Source organism: Polypterus senegalus, chromosome 1 (genome assembly GCF_016835505.1).
Source record: "Polypterus senegalus isolate Bchr_013 chromosome 1, ASM1683550v1, whole genome shotgun sequence".
Classification (NCBI taxonomy): domain Eukaryota; kingdom Metazoa; phylum Chordata; class Cladistia; order Polypteriformes; family Polypteridae; genus Polypterus; species Polypterus senegalus.
In genome coordinates this window covers 181,322,093-181,342,830 of record NC_053154.1, presented here as the reverse complement: position 1 = coordinate 181,342,830, position 20,738 = coordinate 181,322,093, and the positions used below count along the sequence as shown (strand labels likewise).

The 20,738-nt window shown below is 39.0% G+C and overlaps 1 protein-coding gene across 2 annotated transcripts in view; it reads right to left on the bottom strand.

Annotated features, from left to right (window-relative positions):
- Positions 1-20,469, bottom strand: part of pidd1 (p53-induced death domain protein 1) — a 66,001-nt gene extending 45,532 nt beyond the window's left edge. The window contains exons 1-3 of one of the 2 annotated variants that reach the window (XM_039764037.1): positions 20,294-20,469; positions 3,547-4,128; positions 2,674-3,087 (exon numbers count right to left, since the gene is read on the bottom strand). In XM_039764037.1, the coding sequence (XP_039619971.1) occupies positions 2,674-3,087; positions 3,547-4,000 (868 nt within the window). In that variant the 5' untranslated portion in view covers positions 4,001-4,128; positions 20,294-20,469. Of the gene's footprint in view, positions 1-2,673; positions 3,088-3,546; positions 4,129-18,113; positions 18,205-20,293 lie in introns of those variants that run through there. The other variant, XM_039764047.1, reaches the window with a different exon arrangement.
- Positions 20,470-20,738: the final 269 nt, after the last annotated feature.

Here is a 20,738-nt window from a genome sequence, read left to right as displayed (position 1 = left end):
CTATGGTAAGATTCTCCACCTTCCTCAGGCAATTCTGTTCTATCCAGCTACAGAAAATGATTTCTGCAGGTATAAAATATCTAATTACAAAAAGCAACATATAAGGGACAATATAATTGTTATATTTTTCAAATATTGTTTTTATGTAAGCAGTAGATTATGATTAACCAAGTGGTCACTAAATTGAACATCATACATCCCATCAATATTCTAATTACAAGATGTGTTATGCTAAAACTGTATATTTTGGTAAAAATAATTGTTTTATAGTGACATTTTCTATGTATATTGATATATTCCTGAAATGTATTATGCTTTAAAAGTAAGAAAATACAAATGTATTATTTTTAGACTTATTAGGCTTGCTGCTTGTGACTACAGTATTACAACCACTTTTTTCTAGATTTCAAGAAAAGCATTTGAAAGGGGGTCCTACAGAACAGTGGAGGTGCTACCATGTATATAAGGGATGCTTGTCTCCTTTTACAGGAGAGTGGAAAGTAAATGTTGAGAGAAAACAACCTGTTGATTTCCTTATGCATCTGTTTAGTTACGACTTAATGAATGAAATACTGCACAACACAAATGTATAGGCACTCCAAAAAGGAAAAGAAAAGCTGTCTCTGAAAAAATTAATAATTTAAAACTTTTCTGGGAATAAATATGGTCATGACATTTCTTAGATAACCAAGATCAAGAATTCACTGGTCATCAGAGACAGGGCTCCATGTTGATTTGATAGTAAAAGCCATGTCTGTAAACAGATTCGAACAAATTTTTAGGTACCTTCACTTTGTTGAGATTACTCTGAGAAGCATATGAAATGCTGATAAAATTTTCAAAATCAGACCTATGTTAGACATACTTCAATAAACATTCTGTACAGTGGTAGATCCAGAAGAACTTCAGTCAATTGAAGGGCAGATTATTCCTTTCAAGGGTTGAATACCCGTCAAGTAATACCTTCTAAAAAAAAACCTAAATTTTCCTCACCTCCCACCTACCTCTATGCCAGAAAAAATATTGATCAGTCTTGAGGACTCAGACAGCATCTCCATAATATATAAAAGCATTTTACAGTCCCTCCCTTTCAAAGATCCAAAAGTACAGTGGGAAAAAGATATCCCACTCAACATCTCAGAAAATGAATGGAAGGTAGCAATGCACAGAATTCATTCAAGTTCCATATGCACAAAGCATATAATTATTCAAATTAAAATTATATATCGAGCACATCGGTCTCATTTAAAATTATCCAAAATGTTTCCAGGGCAAGATCCAACCTGTGAACACTGCAATCAAGTTCCAGCCTCATTGGGTCACATGTTTTGGGCCTGCACCAAAAATCTTCAAATGCCTTTCAGACAGCCTTGGTGTCACTATCTCTCCTAATCGACTAACAGCTGTGTTTGGTGTACTTCCAGATGGGCTTAAAGTAGAGAAGGACAAACAAACTGTAATTGCCTTTACTCCTACCTCTCCTATTTTAAATCAGTGGGTAACTGATGTTATATACTATTTGAAATTGGAAAAAATCAAATTCTTACTTAAAGGATCTGTACACTACTTTTTCAAAACCTGACAGGATCTAACATTTTAGAATACGCATTTTAATTGAGGAAGCAGATTCTCTCCCCTCTTTTTTATTGTATGTATTTTTATTCATTTATTAATTTATCCATTTACTTACTTTTACTAGTTTAAAGTTTTACTTTACTGGCCTAGCTCTCTTTCTCATGGGTTGATTTGTTTCAAACCTAGTTTTGTAAAACTTATCTTGTTTGTATGGAATATTATTTGATTTTATTAAAATCAATAAAATGCAAAAAAACAAATAAATAAATAAAGCAAAACTCAGGGGCCTGAAAGTGTGGGTAAGAGCAGGGACGTCTAGATGCATGTATAGATTCAAAGTATACCAGGGTGTAGCTGGGCGTAGTCAGGTCAGTGCTGTGGGAATGTGTGCAGATGCAGTTGTGTGCCACTGTGATGACATACAAAACAAAAAAACAAGGTGTTCTTTTACAGTTTCTTTTGTACCATTCCACTCCTTTAGACATTGCAACAACAAGTCATCTATGGCACAGCTACATGCAGAATTAACAGGATCAAGGAAGCAAAGCTAAAAATGAAAGGTAAAAACCAGCTCAAGGACAAAAGAAGAGGTGCTTTCTCCATTTTCAGCAATGTTGCAAACATCATCATCACACAATAAAAGTTAGACAGCTCAGTAATCCACATTTCTTCATTTTGTACTGGTCAGTCCCCCAGGATTTAGCCTGGAGATGGAACAGTAAAGAAGAAATAATGATCAGAATATACCAAGGCCTTTTTCAGTAAGGCTGTTCAATTAACACATGGGAGGAGTAGATTTTATGGATCAATCTGTAAAAACAAATGGTGGTACATTCAAGTGCTCTTTCACTTTTTGGATGTGACTGTTGTAAGTGCCTGGCACTTATACAAAATATTAGGCTTGGGAATGAAGAATCTTCTGTGCTTCAATGCATCTTAGTTTATGCATTACGTAATGCTGGTTCTGCCGGGATATACAAGAGAAGATAACCTAGTGAAATCCCACCTACACTAAAATGCAATTTCATTACATATTTACAATAATGTAAGGAAAAGGCAAATAAGATTAATTTAAAATACTATATATGAGCTTCTCACCCAATGATTCAGGAACAGTTTTCAGCTGGTTTCCAGAAAGGTCAAGTTCGACAAGTTCCTTCATATTCCCAATGTCATCAGGAATTTCCTTTAGCACATTGAAGGAGACATCAAGAGTGTGTAATGCTAAGAGCTGGCTCATATTAATAGGCAGAAAGTGGAGTCTGTTCTTGATTAGGGAAAGGAATTTAAGATTAAATAGACCATCAAGTTTTGTAGGCAGTTCCTGTATCTCGTTGTGCCCCAACAAAAGAGTGGAAAGCCCGGGCAATGCTGTCAAACATTCTGGTACAGTCTTCATAGCATTAAAGCTTAAATCCAGAAAGGTCAGCTGTTGCAAATGCCCAAAATCATATGGCAAAGATGTTAAAAGTCCTGGTTGGCAAACACCAAACTCATCCTTCTGGCGTCCTCCTAAATTGACAAGACAATTAAAAAAAAGTATTAACCATTTAAGTATCAAATATTCAGCCTTAACATAAAGACTAAGACCATGGTAGTTTTCAAAAATATGTTCAGCAAAAGAAAAAAAGCATTACTGCATGATGCTACTTAGCATTATATTACATGAATATACTGGCCACTATCTTGCAGAAAGCCAAATGAAAACGTATATATAAACATTTTATTAGGAAACTAAAATTAAGGTTTTAAAATATTCTTTCCATTTTCTGCAATAACATCGGAAATCACAATCAAAATGTGATTAAGCAGTAAAATTTACACAGTAATAAAAGACAGAAATTGAGCACACACTAATCTAGTCTTACTGGTAAACATTTAAAATGGCACAGGTTTTGTTTATTTCAGAACACTCTGAAGTATATAATTAGATTATTTGGGGGAGAAAATGTAACAGCATGAGTACCATACCTTTAAGCACAATGGATCGGAGTTTAGTCATTTGGGGAAGAAGTGCAACTGCATTTTTTATATCATTCTGGTTTGTACTGATACTAAGAAATGTTGCATTCAGCAATTCATCTCTTCGTTTCTTCCAGAACTCCTGCAGCAGTTCAACACCCATAGGATGCATATCTAGAGAAACTCTGTCACAAGCCAGGAGGCTTAAATCAGAGGTCAGGTTAAGCCAGCTCTCATCCATATTCCCATTTAACTGATTTTCTGGTAAGGGTGTTGATCCTTCTCTGATATTCTCATTCTTTGTAATGGACCTATTCTTGCTCTTCAGCAGGCAGTAATCTTCTGTGTCGTCATCTTTGGGTTGGGAATCACAATCCATATTTGGAAGGCTGGTGTCACTTGTTTCTTCTGGCAACACAGTAGATTTCTGCAAGCCATTAATTTGAGTGTGAGATTCTTCCATATTAAATTAATGATCATTCAATGGTTGCTTGTTATCCCCAAGCTCTGTCATTTTATACCACTGCAAGGCTGCTGGGCATGTTCTGTCTTGCAGGGCTCTTCTCTTACTTGTACAGGCTTCATCCACACCTGCGTCAGACACAAAACAACACTTACTGTCAGGCTAAATGTGTCAGCAATACTCTACAGACATGTTTGTTGCAGCTCGTGCCTATTCAGTTATTAATTGTGTTTTCATTATGAATAATAAAGAGTGTAGGTTAATATCCCACTATCATTTGATTACATGAAAAAAAAAAACTTCAGTAAAATAGCTTAAGTAAATTACTTTATATACAAGAATGCATTTTATTACATTTTTATATTTTTTGCCTACAGAGAAAAACATCAGTATTAATATATTTATAAAACACCCTTTCACAATCTCAAGAATTCCTGACATTGAGAAATATGTAATTAAAGACCAAGGGGAAACACAAGAGCAGAAAAATAAACAGAAAATATCATCTACAAGTAATAATTTTGATTGAATTGTTTTTTTAAATTGAATTTAAAAAAGCTGAAGTAGTTTCCATTTCTTTATTTAACAGCACTAAAGCAGTCACTAAGAAAGCTACATCACTCAGGATCCAATTTTGGTAATTCAAAATGAATTGCATTAGTAGAGCAATGTCTACAAAATGGCATATATACCTGAATAGGTCAATGAGATATGATAGGGTCACTTAAGAAATATCTTGTTATGTTAGACATAGTGATTTTCCTAGGAATACGTGAGATATTGGAGGCAAGATAACACTCTTATCGTATCACTATTATATTTTCAATATTTTGTATGTGCCAAACTTCAATATATTCAAAATGTCATTTTTAAGAATGTGTATTTTGGTAGCTCATACAAAACTAGGCTGCAATAATCTAGTCATAAAGATATTAATGCATGGAATAGGACAAAGAAGGGCAGTGTTTCTAGGATAAAAATAATTATGTTTTAGCCAAAGAATTGAGTTACTGATATAATGGTATTATGAATAAATTCCTCAGATTCTATCATCCTCTACAAACTGGACTGAAAGCCTTCAAAAGAAAACTACAGGGTCCATGGGTGACCCAGTAAGTCCTGATGCTATTAGCAATTAAATAGTGCTATTTAGCCTATGTAGCCTTTAAAAAGAAGCTAGAACGATCCCTTCTATAAGGCCAATGTTTACCGAATATACATTTTTTAGACTTGCTTTGTCATAATTTTTAATAAACTACTTTAAGAACACTTCATATACGTAATTCATTACTTAGTCAGAAAAAATAATATTGATATAGCAGTGAAATATCACATCTCTATGTAATAATTAAAACCTTATAAATTTTGTGCAAAATCTGTTACTCAGTTATAACTTTAATAAGATGACTTAAGCAGTTTGCATTTGTCACACAATTATGAAAAACCTAATCTGAATTTTCAACATTCAATAAATAATAACTCATTAAAGTAAAAATATTATAACTTTCATTATAATTATTATTTGAAACATTCATCAAATTGAATAAGGATCGCTATATAAATGCATATACACAGTACACACACAGACCCGCGTGCACACACACACGTATATGTATATGCAGTCATATCACAAAGTTGTGGAGTGCTTTACAGATCTTGGTGATGGGAAACAAAGGGGGAAGTGTATGGGGATGACACAACCACTAATACAATTTCCATTGATTTCTTTAGAATAAAGGAGAAGCAAATGGAAGATACCTGGCATCATTTCTGACTCTTCCACCTCTCCTTCTATATGACTACCACATGTCCAAAAAAATAAAATCAGCATTCACTCAGGAACTAGCTTCTAATGAGGATGGACCTCCAACCTAGATAACCTTACTACAAGGCTTGCAGGAACAAAATAATGGCGCCTGTACATTATGTTAAAATAATATTAGAATATTAGAATATGCTAGATTGATGTATATAAAATGCCCATCTTTACAGAATTGTATCTTATTTTTTAACCAAAATAATGGTGGCAAAATTGCCTACCAAACTGATTAGAACATTAGTTTCAATAAAGTTCAATATGGTAATCTTAAATTGGAATGCATTGTATCTTGCCTATAGTTGCTTGCTAAATGCTACTGATATTCATTGACTGATTGATATGTCTGTAAATTTGTTGCTGATGGTTGCAAACAAGAGAAACAGAAAATGAAAAACTGTAGCTGTTACTTTCAATGTAATTATCACTGTCATGTCAGTACACACTAAACGGAAATCTACTGACATAAAGGAGCACAAACTGGTGGGTGGAAAACGTGAATGATTTGGATGCAAAATAATAGCTTGATGATTACAGAGTGTTGATGGAGATATTCAATTACCTATGACAATGGCTCACTTGGTAAAATATGCAATCAAGGTGTGCCATGTCCATCGAGGTCACATAAACAGTGAAGTAAAATAGTGTAGATTTCCATGTGAAAGTGGTCCAAATCTGCTCTGAACAGTCCTGATTTAATGTTATTTTTGCTGCTCAAATAATTCAAAGATGTCACACAAGAGTGAAAAATCTAGAAGTAAGCAGCAGTGTGAATGTTGCCTAGTTAGCCTAAAGGTGAAGCTGGTGTTAGCGGCATTACTGTCTACGATTTTTTTAAACCACATCTAATATTGCTGCATTCTTAGATACATTATTGTTTATATTAACCTGACATGTTCATTACAAAATATGTTGTTCATTGAAACCACCAAGAATTAATTTACATTAAAAGAAAAATATAAAAAAAAATACAGTAGTAATAAAAGATTTTAAAAGTACCAAATCTAAGTCAGCAAACTACCAAAAATAAGTAACAATTACATGTTAATATCTACTGCAATGCTCCTCCTTGAACCGTCACCTTATCGTGGTGGAGGGGTTTGCGTGTCCCAATGATCCTAGGAGCTATGTTGTCCGGGGCTTTATGCACCTGGTAGGGCCACCCAAGGCAAACTGGTCCTAGGTGAGGGATGAGACAAAGAGCGGTTCAACAAACCTCCAATGAAGAGCAAAACTTTGGACAACGTTTTCCCTTGCCGGACGCTGGTCACGGGCCCCCTCTGGAGCCAGGCCTGGAGGTGGAGCTCGATGGCGAGCGCCTGGTGGCCGGGCACAGCCCGAAGAGGTAACGTGGGTCCTCCTCCCCATGGGCTCACCACCTATGGGAGGGGCCAAGGAGGTTGGGTGCAGTGTGAGTTGGGTGGTGGCCGAAGGCAGGGACCTTGGCGGTCTGATCCTCGGCTACAGAAACTGGCTCTTGGGGCGTGGAATGTCACCTCTCTGAAGGGAAGGAGCCTGAGCTAGTGCGAGGTGAGAGGTTCGGCTAGATATAGTCGGACTCACCTCGACGCACAGCTTGGACTCTGGAACCAATCTCCTTGAGAGGGGCTGGACTCTCTACCACTCTGGAGTTGCCCCGGTGAGAGCGCCGAGCAGGTGTAGGCATACTTATTGCCCCCCGACTTGAAACCTGTGCATTGGGGTTTACCCCGGTGGACGAGAGGGTGGCCTCCCTCCGCCGGGTGGGGAAGGGTCCTGACTGTTGTTTGTGCATATGCGAACAGCAGTTTGGAGTATCCACCCTTTTGGAGTCTCTGGAGGGTTGCTAGAGGGCATACCTTCTGGGGATTCCCTCGTTTTGCTGGGAGACTTCAATGCTCACGTGGGCAATGACAGTGAGACCTGGAAGGCGTGATTGGGAGGAATGGCCCCGATCTGAACCCGGCGGTGTTTTGTTATTGGACTTCTGTGCTCGTCATGGATTGTCCATAACGAACACCATGTTCAAGCATAAGGGTGTTCATATGTGCACTTGGCACCAGGACACCCTAGGCCTCAGGTCGATGATCGACTTTGTGGTGGTGTCGTGGACTTGCGGCCATATGTCTTGGACACTTTCGGGTGAAGAGAGGGGCGGAGCTGTCAACTGATCACCACCTGGTGGTGAGTTGGCTTCGATGGTGGGGAAGATGCGGTCAGACCTGGTAGGCCCAAGCGTGTTGTGAGGGTCTGCTGGGAGCGGCTGGCAGAGTCCCCTGTCAGAAGTAGCTTCAACTCCCACCTCCGGCAGAACTTCAACCCGTCCCGAGGGAGGTGGGGACATTGAGTCGAATGGGCCATGTTCCGTGCCTCTATTGTTGAGGCGGCTGACGGAGCTGTGGCCGCAAGGTGGTGGTGCCTGTCGTGGCGGCAATCCCGAACCCGTTGGTGGACACGGCGTGAGGGATGCCGTCAAGCTGAAGAAGGAGTCCTATAGGACTTTTTGTCCTGTGGGTCTCTGGAGGCAGCTGATAGGTACCGGCAGGCCAAGCGAAGCGGCCGGTTGTTGCTGAGGCAAAACTTCGGGCATGGGAGGAGTTTGGAGGCCATGGAGAGCGACTTTGGACGGCCGAGGAGATTCTGGTCCACCGTCCGGCGTCTCAGGAGGGAAGCAGTGCAGTGTCAACACCGTATATGGTGGGGATGGTGCGCTGCTGACCTCGACTTCGGGCGTTGTGGGTGGTGGGAGGAGTACTTGAAGACCTCCTCAATCCCACTAACATGCCTTCCAATGAGGAAGCAGAGCCTGGGGACTCTGAGGTGGGCTCTCCCATCTCTGGGACTGAAGTCACCGAGGTGGTCAAAAACTCCTTGGTGGCAGGGCCCGGGGTGGATGAGATCGCCCGGAGTTCCTTAAGGCTCTGGATGTTGTAGGACTGTCTTGGTTGACACGTCTCTGCAACATCGCATGGACATCGGGACAGTGCCTCTGGATTGGCAGACCGGGGTGGTGGTCCCCTCTTTAAAAGGGGACGGAGGGTGTGTTCCAACTATAGAGGGATCACACTCCTCAGCCTCCCTGGAAAAGTCTATTCGGGGTTCTGGAGAGGAGGGTCCGTCGGATAGTGAACCTCGGATTCAGGAGGAACAGTGTGGTTTTAGTCCTGGTGCGGAACAGTGGACCAGCTCTTCACCCTTAGCAGAGTCCTGGAGGGTGCATGGGAGTTTGCCCGACCGGTCTACATGTGTTTTGTGGACTTGGAAAGGCATTGACCGTGTCCCTCGGGGAATCCTGTGGGGGTGCTCGGGAGTATGGGGTACGGACCCCTGATAAGAGCTGTTGGTCTCTGTACAACGGTGTCAGAGCTTGGTCCGCATTGCGGCAGTAAGTCGAGCCCGTTTCCAGTGAGAGTTGGACTCCGCCAGGGCTGCCCTTTGTCACCGATTCTGTTCATAACTTTTATGGACAGAATTTCTAAGCGCAACCAGGGTGTTGAAGGGGTCGGTTTGGTGGACTCAGGATTGGGTCACTGCTTTTGCAGATGATGTTGTCCTGTTTGCTTCATCAGGCCGTGATCTTCAGCTCTCTCTGGATCGGTTCGCAGCTGAGTGTGAAGCGGCTGGGATGAGAATCAGCACCTCAAATCCGAGCATGGTCCTCAGCGGAAAAGGGTGGAGTGCCCTCTCAGGGTTGGGGGAGAGATCCTGCCCCAAGTGGAGGAGTTCAAGTATCTCGGGGTCTTGTTCACGAGTGAGGGAAGAATGGAGCGTGAGATCGACAGGCGGATCGGTGCCGCATCCGCAGGGATGCGGGCTCTGCATCGGTCTGTCGTGGTGAAAAAGGAGCTGAGCCGTAAGGCAAGGCTCTCAATTTACCAGTCGATCTACGCTCCTACCCTCACCTATGGTCATGAGCTATGGGTAGTGACGAAAGAGCGAGATCCGAATACAAGCGGCTGAAATGAGTTTCCTCCGCAGGGTGTCTGGGCTTTCCCTTAAAGATAGGGTGAGAAGCTCAGTCATCCGGGAGGGGCTCAGAGTAGAGCCACTGCTCCTCCGCATCGAGAGGAGTCAGATGAGGTGGCTCGGGCATCTGATCAGGATGCCTCCTGGGCGCCTCCCTGGTGAGGTGTTCCGGCACGTCCAACGGGAGGAGGCCCGGGGAAGACCCAGGACACGCTGGAGGGACTATGTCTCCCGGCTGGCCTGGGAGCTTTGGGATTCTCCGGAAGAGCTGGAAGAAGTGGCGGGGAGGGAAGTCTGGGCCTCTCTGCTTAAGCTGCTGCCCCAGCGACCCGACCTCGGATAAGTGGAAGAGGATGGATGGATGGATGGATATCTACTGCAATGTAAAAAAAAAATGCCACACTTCAAGATCTTTTTGGATCAACTATGGTGTGTAACGTTCCTTGAAAATCCTATTGAGGTGAGAGCTCATGCTATTATAGGGCTTTTAGATGACCAGCACAAATAATTCAGAATGTAGCCTTTTCATTTTTGATACATGTCATGTCAATATTTGTAGCTTTATTGTCTAATAATGAAGAGTAAAACTTTTCTGGAACATCTGTTTGTGTATTTAATATATTCTACTTTAAAACTCAATAATTACTTTCTTATGACCTCCATTCATCCATCCTCTTCCACTTATCCAAGATCAGGTCGTGGGGGCAGCAGCTTGAGCAGAGATGCCCTGACTTCCTTCTCCCTGGCCAATTCTACTAGCTCTTCTAGGGGAATCCAGAGGCATTCCCAAGCCAACCGAGAGGCATAGTCCCTCCAGCGTGTCCTGGGTCTTCCCCAAGGCCTCCTCCCAGTTAGACATGCCTGGAACACCTCACCAGTGAAGCGTCCAGGAGGCATCATGATCAGATGCCGAAGCCACCTCATCTGACTCCTCTTGATGCAGAGGAGCAGTGGCTGTACTCTGAGCTCCTACCAGATGACTGAGCTTCTCACCCTATCTTTAAGGGATAGCCCAGACACCCTGCGGAGAAAACTCATTTCAGCCGCTTGTATTAGCGGTCACGTTCTTTCGATCACTACCCACAGCTCATGACCATAGGTGAGGGTAGGAACGTAGATCGACTGGTAAATTGAGAGCTTTGCCTTTCAGCTCAGCTCCTTTTTCACCACAACAGAATGATGCAGAGCCTGCATCACCGAGGACGACGCAACGATCCACCTGTCAATCTCCCACTTCATTCTTCCCTCACTCGTGAACAAGACCCCAAGATACTTGAACTCCTCCACTTGGGGAAGGATCTCGCTCCCAACCCTAAGAGGGCAATCCACCCTTTTCCGGCTGAGGATTATGGTCTTGGATTTCGAGGTGCCGATTCCCATACCAGCCACTTTACACTCGGTTGAGAACCGATCCAGTAAGAGCTGAAGATCATGCCCTGATGAAGCAAACAGGACAACATCATCTGCAAAAAGCAGTGACCCAATCCTGAGCCCACCAAACCAGACCCCCTCAACGCCCTGGCTGTGCCTAGAAATTCTGTCCATAAAAGTTATGAACAGAATCAGAGACAAAGGGCAGCCCTGGCGGAGTCCAACTCTCACCGGAAATGCATTTTACTTCCAGCAATGCAGACCAAGCTCCGATATCAGTTGCACAGGGACCGAACAGCCCTTATCAGGAGGTCTGGCACCCCATTCTCCCGGAGCAACCCCCACAGGATTCCCCGAGGGACACAGTCGAACACCTTTTCCAAGCCCACAAAACCCATGTAGACTGGTTGGGCAAACTCCCATGTACCCTTCAGGACCCCTTTCTTATGACTTTTATTATGCTTCATATTACTTTTTTACACTGGTGAGATATCAAAAATGTATTGTAATTGAAAATATGCCAGTAAAAAACACTCAGAAACTTAAATTACAGTCTGATATTCATACTGACGAATCTTTGTGGCTAAATTAAGTATATAAAAAGTCGGTTTCTTCTCAATAACCCTAAAAGATCATCCATGGTGTGCCCAACCCTTTAAAATCTGAATAATAAGGAAAGATGGATTGGAGATTTTGCTTTTATGCCAACAGTACAAAGACTGTTAAAGGACAGGACAGACTTATTGGCATTTCCCCAACAACTGTCCCTATGAGAAATATTGACACTCACAAAATAACATTATATGTATGTAGTGGAAGCCAATGCAGTTCACCACCCAAATATGTGACAGGTTGCATCAGATTACTCTGCTGTGCAACTGGCATAGTTCTGTACATTGTTGATGAAGTAGAGAATCTAGAAAGGTATTGGTACCTAATGAGATTTACAAAGTATTCCTTGCACAAAAATAGTTCTGTGATATTTTATAGTGTTTTCTGGCCTTTATAACATTCATGCAATCACAGGGAATTTTTTTGAAGCTGCTGGTAATTTAAACCATGTAAAATGCATTTACTCATACCCAAAGTTCAATTAGTGTCACTGATAATGTTCTTTAGGCATTCTAAATGTCACAGGTGCAACAGACTGCACTCATGTGTGAATAATGGTACCAGCAGGCCTATTAGAAATTGACTATATAAACCTAAAATATTCCTTAGAATCACTGTCCAGGTAAGACACTAAAAAATTACTTTGATGTGTATGGCCCCATAGCTATAGAATGTTCCATCTGTTCGTAAAAGATGCTCCATCAGTCTTGGTATTTAAATCCAGACTGAAGACCCATTACTTGGTATTATATGGTTACAGTTGCTTCACACGGCATCTTTATTTGTTAGTCATTTGAACATAAATATAAGCATGACAAAAATTAGAAACTGTTACTAACCTGGCAATTGGTGCCACAGTTATACTGCCAACTTCTATTCCTGATTATGAAGAAACAAATCACTAGGGATATAGGAGCCTTGGTATCCAAGGAAGAAAGGATTTACTATTTTTCTTTTTAGACAGCCCAGCATAATCTTAACTGTATATAATATTGTAGAATGTCAAACAGGGCTGTCATTTTGAAAGTCACTATCAGAAGATAATTTGAATGTAATACAAAAATAACTAATTCAAAGCCAATAATTCATATGCGAATGTAAAACAATTGTTTTCTTTACCTCCCACTAATTTCTGCATTGACATGCTCTGCAATATTGCCGTATTTTACTGATCTGTTTTTACACATCACTTTCACAATCAAACTTCAGATTCTTAAATAAACACCTTCTCAATGCATTTTAGGACATATTTTTTTTCTACCTAACAGCTCTGCTTGCAGATCTACATTAGAACTAAGAACATATTTTTGAAATTCATTCTGCTTCTTATTCTTTTCCAATTCACTCCTGTATCTGAGATTATCGACTTAATCATAATTTAAAATATTTATGTTCAGATCACGTACATTACATTTTTGCTGCAACCTGGGGGGTGGTGGGTGGGAAGAGAAAATCATTTTGGTTTAGTCTCACATATTACTCTTTGACTTGTCCCACCCATACAGTACCAGTGAGCTGGTTTTCCAAGGTGCAAATTATAAAGCCATGCCCTGCACAACTTAACTAATGTCCAAGTTTCTTGTGCTTTACTGTAAAACTTTGCTTTGTTTTGTTTGGTAACAAAGTAGTTTCCTGATAAACCCTCAAACTTATTTTTGCAGAATTTTTCTAAATTACCATGAAAAAAGCCATATTTAAAATAATTAACTTTTTCCACTTGTGAAACATATAACCTCAGAGTGCTTCAGTTATTAAAAGAGAAATGGGTAGTAACACTTCCTCTGACATCCTAGAGCTAAAAGAAGTACAAGAAATTTTGTCTTGGTTTATTATGTGTACTATAGGCAATTCAAGGTGTCCCCAGCTCTGCTTTCTTTTTCATCTTGTCACTATCTGCGCACTAAGAAACCCATGTTTGTGAAGAGCTGTGTTTACAAGTATCACATTCATTTAAGTCTTCACATGTCTTTAAAGCAATAGTGCACAATTTATATGCACTCAATTCTTTACACTAACGCACCATGAGAACAAGTAATAATATCAATAATACCGTGATAACAGTGTATATACAAAAAAATAAATAAAATGAAGCACCCAGAATATAATATTTGCATGTACTACAAAAGGAAAAACAAGGGGATCCAAACTGGGTTTAGGCCAGTCTGTTTACTAATGTCCTATGCTATCCCACAACACTTAGATGGCATGCCGTGCCGAGAATTATTAAAATAAATCTGGTGCAGCATACCTAACCCATTATCCAAAAGCTTTTTTTTTAATTATTAAATTGTGTTTACAATCACAATTAAATCACAAGTGATATTGTTTGCATTTTTTTTGCAATCTACTTTTTTTTTTCATCATGTCACATTTGTTTTCAAGTTTCAGAACTCTGCTTGAGTCATGAACATGTCCTGATTTAAGGACACACCACAAGCAAAAAAAGTAATAATAAAAAAATATTTAAATATTTAAAGGTTACACATGACAAACATACATGTGGCATCTATGATATTTAAGCAATTTTTGAATATATTTGAAAGTTCACTTTCCTTTTTAATCTGAAAATGTGAACCTTAATTTCTAGCTAAAATGACAGCCCTACTTCCTAGGAAGGGGTGGATGGCTAGTTGGCCAAGGTCACTATATACTAAGTCTATTATAACCAATCCTGGCCCCACAAAAAGATTTATTTTCTCATGGAATGCCATCAGGAGGAATTTATGGTTTCCTCTCCTCTACTCTGCTCTGAACTCATCCATCCATCCATTATCCAACCCACTATATCCTAACTACAGTGTCATGGGGGTCTGCTGGTGCCAATCCCAGCCAACACAGGGTGCAAGGCAGGAAACAAACCCCGGGCAGGGCGCCAGCCCACTGCAGGGTGCACACACACACACACCAAGCACACACTAGGGATCGCCAATGCACCTAACCTGCATGTTTTTGGACTGTGGGAGGAAACCGGAGTGGTGGCTCTGAGGCTAGGGATCTGCACTGGCAATCGGAAGGTTGCTGGTTCGAATCCCGTAAATGCCAAAAGGGCACTTTGCTCTTTTGGGCCCTTGAGCAAGGCCCCTAACCTGCAATTGCTGAGCGCTTTGAGTAATGAGAAAAGCGCTATATAAATGCAAACAAGTATTACCACGCTGCACTGTTTTACTGTAAAATTTGTCTAATCTGCATTTGTATGTAAGTAACTAGTACAATTTACAGTACATTATAGCGGCAAATCTGTTATAGTACTCTGGACCACAATGAGGAGTATTATAGAAAAATTAATTGAATATATCTCCATATTCTCAAAGCAACTACAAACTTTGTATTTTTATTTCTGAGCTTACATCACACAATGTTATAAATTTTACTTCTTTATTCTGAAAGAACAGTTACATTATTAAGTTAAATTGTACAGAATTTTAAAATAAAAATTGAATAAATCTAACAACAGCTTGGTTATTACTTTAAGACCTAACTGCGTTCATGTACAACAAGCTAGAATGGTTTCTTGTGGAAAATTTACTTACACCACATAACATGCTTATATGAAAGCCTTTGTAGTTTACTGTAGTTTCATACAGCATATGCTAAAGACATGTACAACCCAAGGATTAATGCAAGTGTTAGAAACGAAAATAAAAGACCAGGAGCCAGGATGAGAAAAAATACTGAACATTACAAATAAAAAAGGCAAAACAATAGTAAAAAGTCAAGGACAAACATAGAGTACATGCAAAAAAAAATCTGAAAATAAGAACTTTTTCTTGCAGTGCCAAATACCACTAAAGACTCAATATTTATTTTTTAAAAAAGATTTATCCGCCAAGGGAAACTGAACACATCAACCACTACCATAGTTAGTCCAAAAGACAGCAGACGTCTAAAGCCATGACAATCGCAACAACACGTGACCAACCTGGAATGGCATCCTGAAAAAAGAACAACACCACAAAACAAAAATCAAATAATTAAAAAAAATTAAAAATAATAATGTCATTTTGAAAGCAAGGTCTGAATCCACACACAATACAGAAAAAAATTAAGGTAAATTTTTTTTTTACAAAAATTACAACTTCAGAATCATGACAGCTACAGTCCACAATTTTAATGAGTAGCTTAGTTAAACCAGTTGTTAGTACTTTTTTCAGAGACCTTCACCAAACGTTTTAAATGAATATGCATAAAAATTTAAATTACATGTATACACTTAGACGCTTTTATCCAAAAAGAATTACAAAAGAGGTCAAACTATCAAAGTAACAAAATGTAACATCAGTCTGGGGACTGCTTTGAAACAAGGGTTACAGTAAAAGGTTGCAAAATTTATTGTATATTTGTCTTAACAAATATCATTAGTGAAAGTTAATAAATTGAGATAATTCTGAACGGAATGGGCACATGCACCTCTAACATGAGACACCATGTACTGTAATGAGCTGCATATCTCGTAAACCATCACAAAATGGAAAAATGTCATGATTTTCAATCTTAAATATCCTACTGGTTTTCACCTACAGGGAATACTGTACAGGGATTTGGAAATATTAAGTACACAGATACATATACTTTTTCCCAGACTCAGAAAGGTTATGACTTGAGCTACTGTTGTCAGTTAAAAAGGCAGGAGAAAGTTCTAAACACAACACTAGCTATCATTACTTTGAGTCAATCAAACCCAAAATGAGCCAGGCTATGTGGTATCTCATCTAACCCTAAATGTAACCCAAGGAAATACATCATTGTGCTGTACATATACTGCATACGTAGCAAGTCACATCATGCACAGAAAGAGAGGGCCATATCAAGGGAGCTGTATATTAATGAGCATATATTCACAAAAAAAAAAGTTAACAACAGTGCCTGAAGTTATATCCTCACAACAACTGTTTTTCAAGCCTAATCCCAGGGGAATCATTATAGCTGCAAGCTTTTGTGTTAATTATGTAATCAGATGGAGAATCTGGAATGTAATTGGTTTTAATTATTTACATGAGCTGTTCAAATTCTGGTAGGTCAGTCTGCCAAAATTTGTATTATCTACTTTCTAAGAAAAATAAAGATGTGTTTTACATTAAAGAAAAGAATATTTCTATTGATTTGATCACTTTTTTATTTACTTATTTTCAAAATATATTTTAAAGCTATATCCATTTTCTTCAACACATAAAGGAGGAACTATGATGTTAACTGTTAAAACAGGAGCAGTCAAAGGATGAGTTCTTGATTCAGAAGGGAATGGACAATCTGAGAAAGTCAGTCAGTCAGTCATTCTCCAACCCACTATATCCTAACACAGGGTCACGGGGGTCTGCTGGAGCCAATCCCAGCCAACACAGGGCATAAGGCAGGAACAAATCCCAGTCAGGGCGCCAGCCCACTGCAGGGCACACACACCAAGCACACACTAGGGACAAATTAGGATCGCCAATTCACCTAACCTGCGTGTCTTTGGACTGTGGAAGGAAACCGAAGCACCCGGAGGAAACCCATGCAGACACGGGGAAAACATGCAAACTCCACGCAGGGAGGACCTGGGAAGCGAGCCCAGGTCTCTTTATGGCGAGGCAGCAGCGCTGCCACTGCGCCACCGTTCTGCCCCCATTACAAGAAAGCCTTAATAAAATTAAACAGACATATGAGCTAAAGACTATGATAAAATTCTAAAATAAACAACACAGTGTATTTCTAACATTACAAAACTGAATATATAAAACATGAAATTCATCAAGAACTTTAATTAAAAAGTGATTGTTTTGGAATATTTATTAATACAAAAACCTGCAACAAAAGATGATAGACAGAATAATAGCCACAGCAGTTTTTCAGTTACTATGTGTAGTAAAGAAAAATGTCAAAGACATCAGTATCTAAAAGTGAAAAAGTATTTGAAGAATATAATTAGTGGACGGTATTATAAAATGTAATATGAATATTTGATTATTTTGGTAATTTGTTTTAGGAAGATTAACATTAATTATAAATTATCATTAAACAAACAAATAAAATACAAATAACACATAGTAATACACCAGGCTAACACCATGGGTCATTTAAAAAAAAACACCTTTTTTAATTTGCAATTTACATAGCTACATTTTAATTCTACTCCAAAAAGACCCTACATGCATATAATTATATTCTTTATCTACTGTATTTGCAATCATTATTAATGTCCACATTTACCTCCTTTCTTTTCTGGTTTCTTTGTGGTGGCAGTTTGCTGCACCACCACCTGACCAAAAACTGTGCAGCAGCCTGTTATGCTAAAATGAAAACAGATACCCTAACTATCCATGAAACCCAATGCATTGAATCTTCTAAGGTGAAGCCTAAAAAAACAACAATGAAGGACTTAAATACACGTACGCTATGTAGAATTCCCAGAGGGCGCTGGATGGTCTTTTGGCCTTCAAACCCCTGCGGATTTTGGTTTTGTTTTTCTTGCCATCTGACCTCATCATCAGATTTATCTTTAGAAGGCTTAAAAAAACAAGACACTATATATAAGCACTGTACTTTTCTAGTTATTATATATTGTATGCTAAGTGCATAATGATTTTTTTAATTTATTCACTATTATTTTTTTATCTAATTTTAATTTATTTTTCTTTTCTTGTAACTATTTCTTTAACCTTTTGTAAAGCTATATTTTGTATATGAAAATGTTCTATTTAAAGAAATGTTGTTGTTCTCCTGAAGAAGATTCAATATGTGAAATGTTTAAACATATACTGTACATAGTACTTGAAGTGGGCCAGTTTTCACCAATTCACAGTACTGGTACCTCTTCTACTTTCAACATAGAGTACTGGCACCTTTTCAGAAATCTTGATGTGAAAACTTCACAGGAGACCCAAAGCCCAGAATGCGCAATGGATATTGTTGTAGAGTACCACGTTGGCACGTTTTCGAAGTGTACTATTGAGTACCAGCAACTTTTCAAAAATCTTTGTGGGGAAACTTTGATCACCTGTCATTGTATTGCAACAATGTAAGTATCACTATCCCAGCATGTTTTATTAGTGTGCCAGTAAGCACTGGCATCTCTTTAGAAATCTTTATAGGTATCCACCCTGTGATTCAACATTGCTGTATCTTCAAAAATGAAGTACCACCAGTAATGTGGTTCCATTTCAAGCACTGCATATGTATGAAGTCTAAAAAAAATTCTTAACTATTTAATGAAACTTAGGAAAATGGTATGCTTCCTGTTGAACAGTACAGTACCACTTAGGAAAACAGGCCATGATTAATTGATCCAATATTTTTCTTTTAAACTTTATAAATTAGTAGTCACAATGACTAACACCAGGTTATGTTGTTTAATTAGGTATATGAAAATTTAAAATCAATTTCAAAATGATTTTCCTTAAGGAAGGTTTACTTTCAAGTTATAAATGTACAGGATGGAATTAAAAACACTATAACTGGGGCTCAAATAAAACCTCAACTTTTAACAATTTTCTTCAATAAGACGATTATGGATAACATGGTAAATATTTATTATACAACTTTACTTCTTTCCCATTTCAAAGGCGTGTACGTTTAATTACAGATTCCAAACTGACGCAGTATGCCCTGCGATGGACTGGCGCCCCTAAGACAGAGTTGGTTCTTGCCTTGGTCAGATGTTGTCTGGACAGACTCCGAGGTCTCCCTCACTTATACCATTAATTGGATTACGTAGGGAAATCTCAGACCCACGTAGACTAGGAAGTGCAGTACAGTATTTAGTAAAGCGGTCCGAGATCAAATTCTGGGATGATAGTAAAGCATTTCACCCTCCACACAGCAGATGGCAGTAACTTACTTTAAGTAAAAATAATCTGTCAACTACCAAATAAAAAATTTTAACCACCTGATCTTAAGAAATGCCACATGATCAAAATATCCAGTTTGGTTGGCATAGGTAGAAGATAAAATCCAAAACTGTCACCCTGGGGCTGAGTTTGACTTTCTACTTTAAGAACAGCAGTGATTGCTTTTCTCTTAAGTCGTTTTTAAAGCACTAAAAGCGCGTATCAACTGCAAGTCCACGGACGTTCTTTAAATTAAGATGGCACATTTTTCGCGTATCACGATTATACACTTATATGTCGTGTGGAGTTTCTACACGGTTTTAAATACTATTGAGAAAGGGGTTGTGTTTCGTCAGGAAAGTGTATGTACCTCCTTTCACATATGGTCATATAGTGTACTTTTGACCGACGCATATTCGGAGAGTTATAACATGTAGTAACTAGAAGCGTAACTAGAATCTGGACAAAAATTACTTCGCCGCGCTGCCTTTATTAAAAACATAAATCTTGTGTTGGTGAAAAGACTACCTAAGTGACTATGAACATTTACCAAAAAACAATCACACAGACACAACTGCGGATGTTAAGTGTTCATAAAGTGCATTTACGTTTTTCTTATTTGAGTTACTCCCAACTCGTCTCTTGTATTCATTAATTGAGAAATATGAAGTTATTGTTAACGCACACGTATCTACTTTGCAAGACGACAAGTTCTGTACTTTCTTTTTATGGTGATGTATTACTTACCCCATCAGTCCATTTTTAAAAAAACTCCTATAACCGTTTCGTACACTCACACTTTGCCACAAGCAATACGTTTTACTCCAAAAATAACATTATACGAAGATTTCAGCCCTGCTGTTGTCCCATATACTGTACTACTGGCTGGGGGCCTTGAGCTTAGTGTTCGCCGCGAAACTTTGTTCAGGACGCGGGCTGCAAAATTTTAAAGAGACAGTACATCGCAAATGTGTCAGAGCCAAAGTAACTTAACGTATGATTTTCTGTGTTAGTACGGAAGCGTAGTAGGGCCACGGTGAAAAAAAAATACGGACACAGTGAAGAAAAAAAATCTAAATGTCGAGATTAAAGTCGACAAGTTGACTTTATTCTCGACATTTCCACTTTATTCTCGCTATTTATGTCGAGATTAAAGTCGACATTTACACTTTATTCTAATTGTTTATTTTGT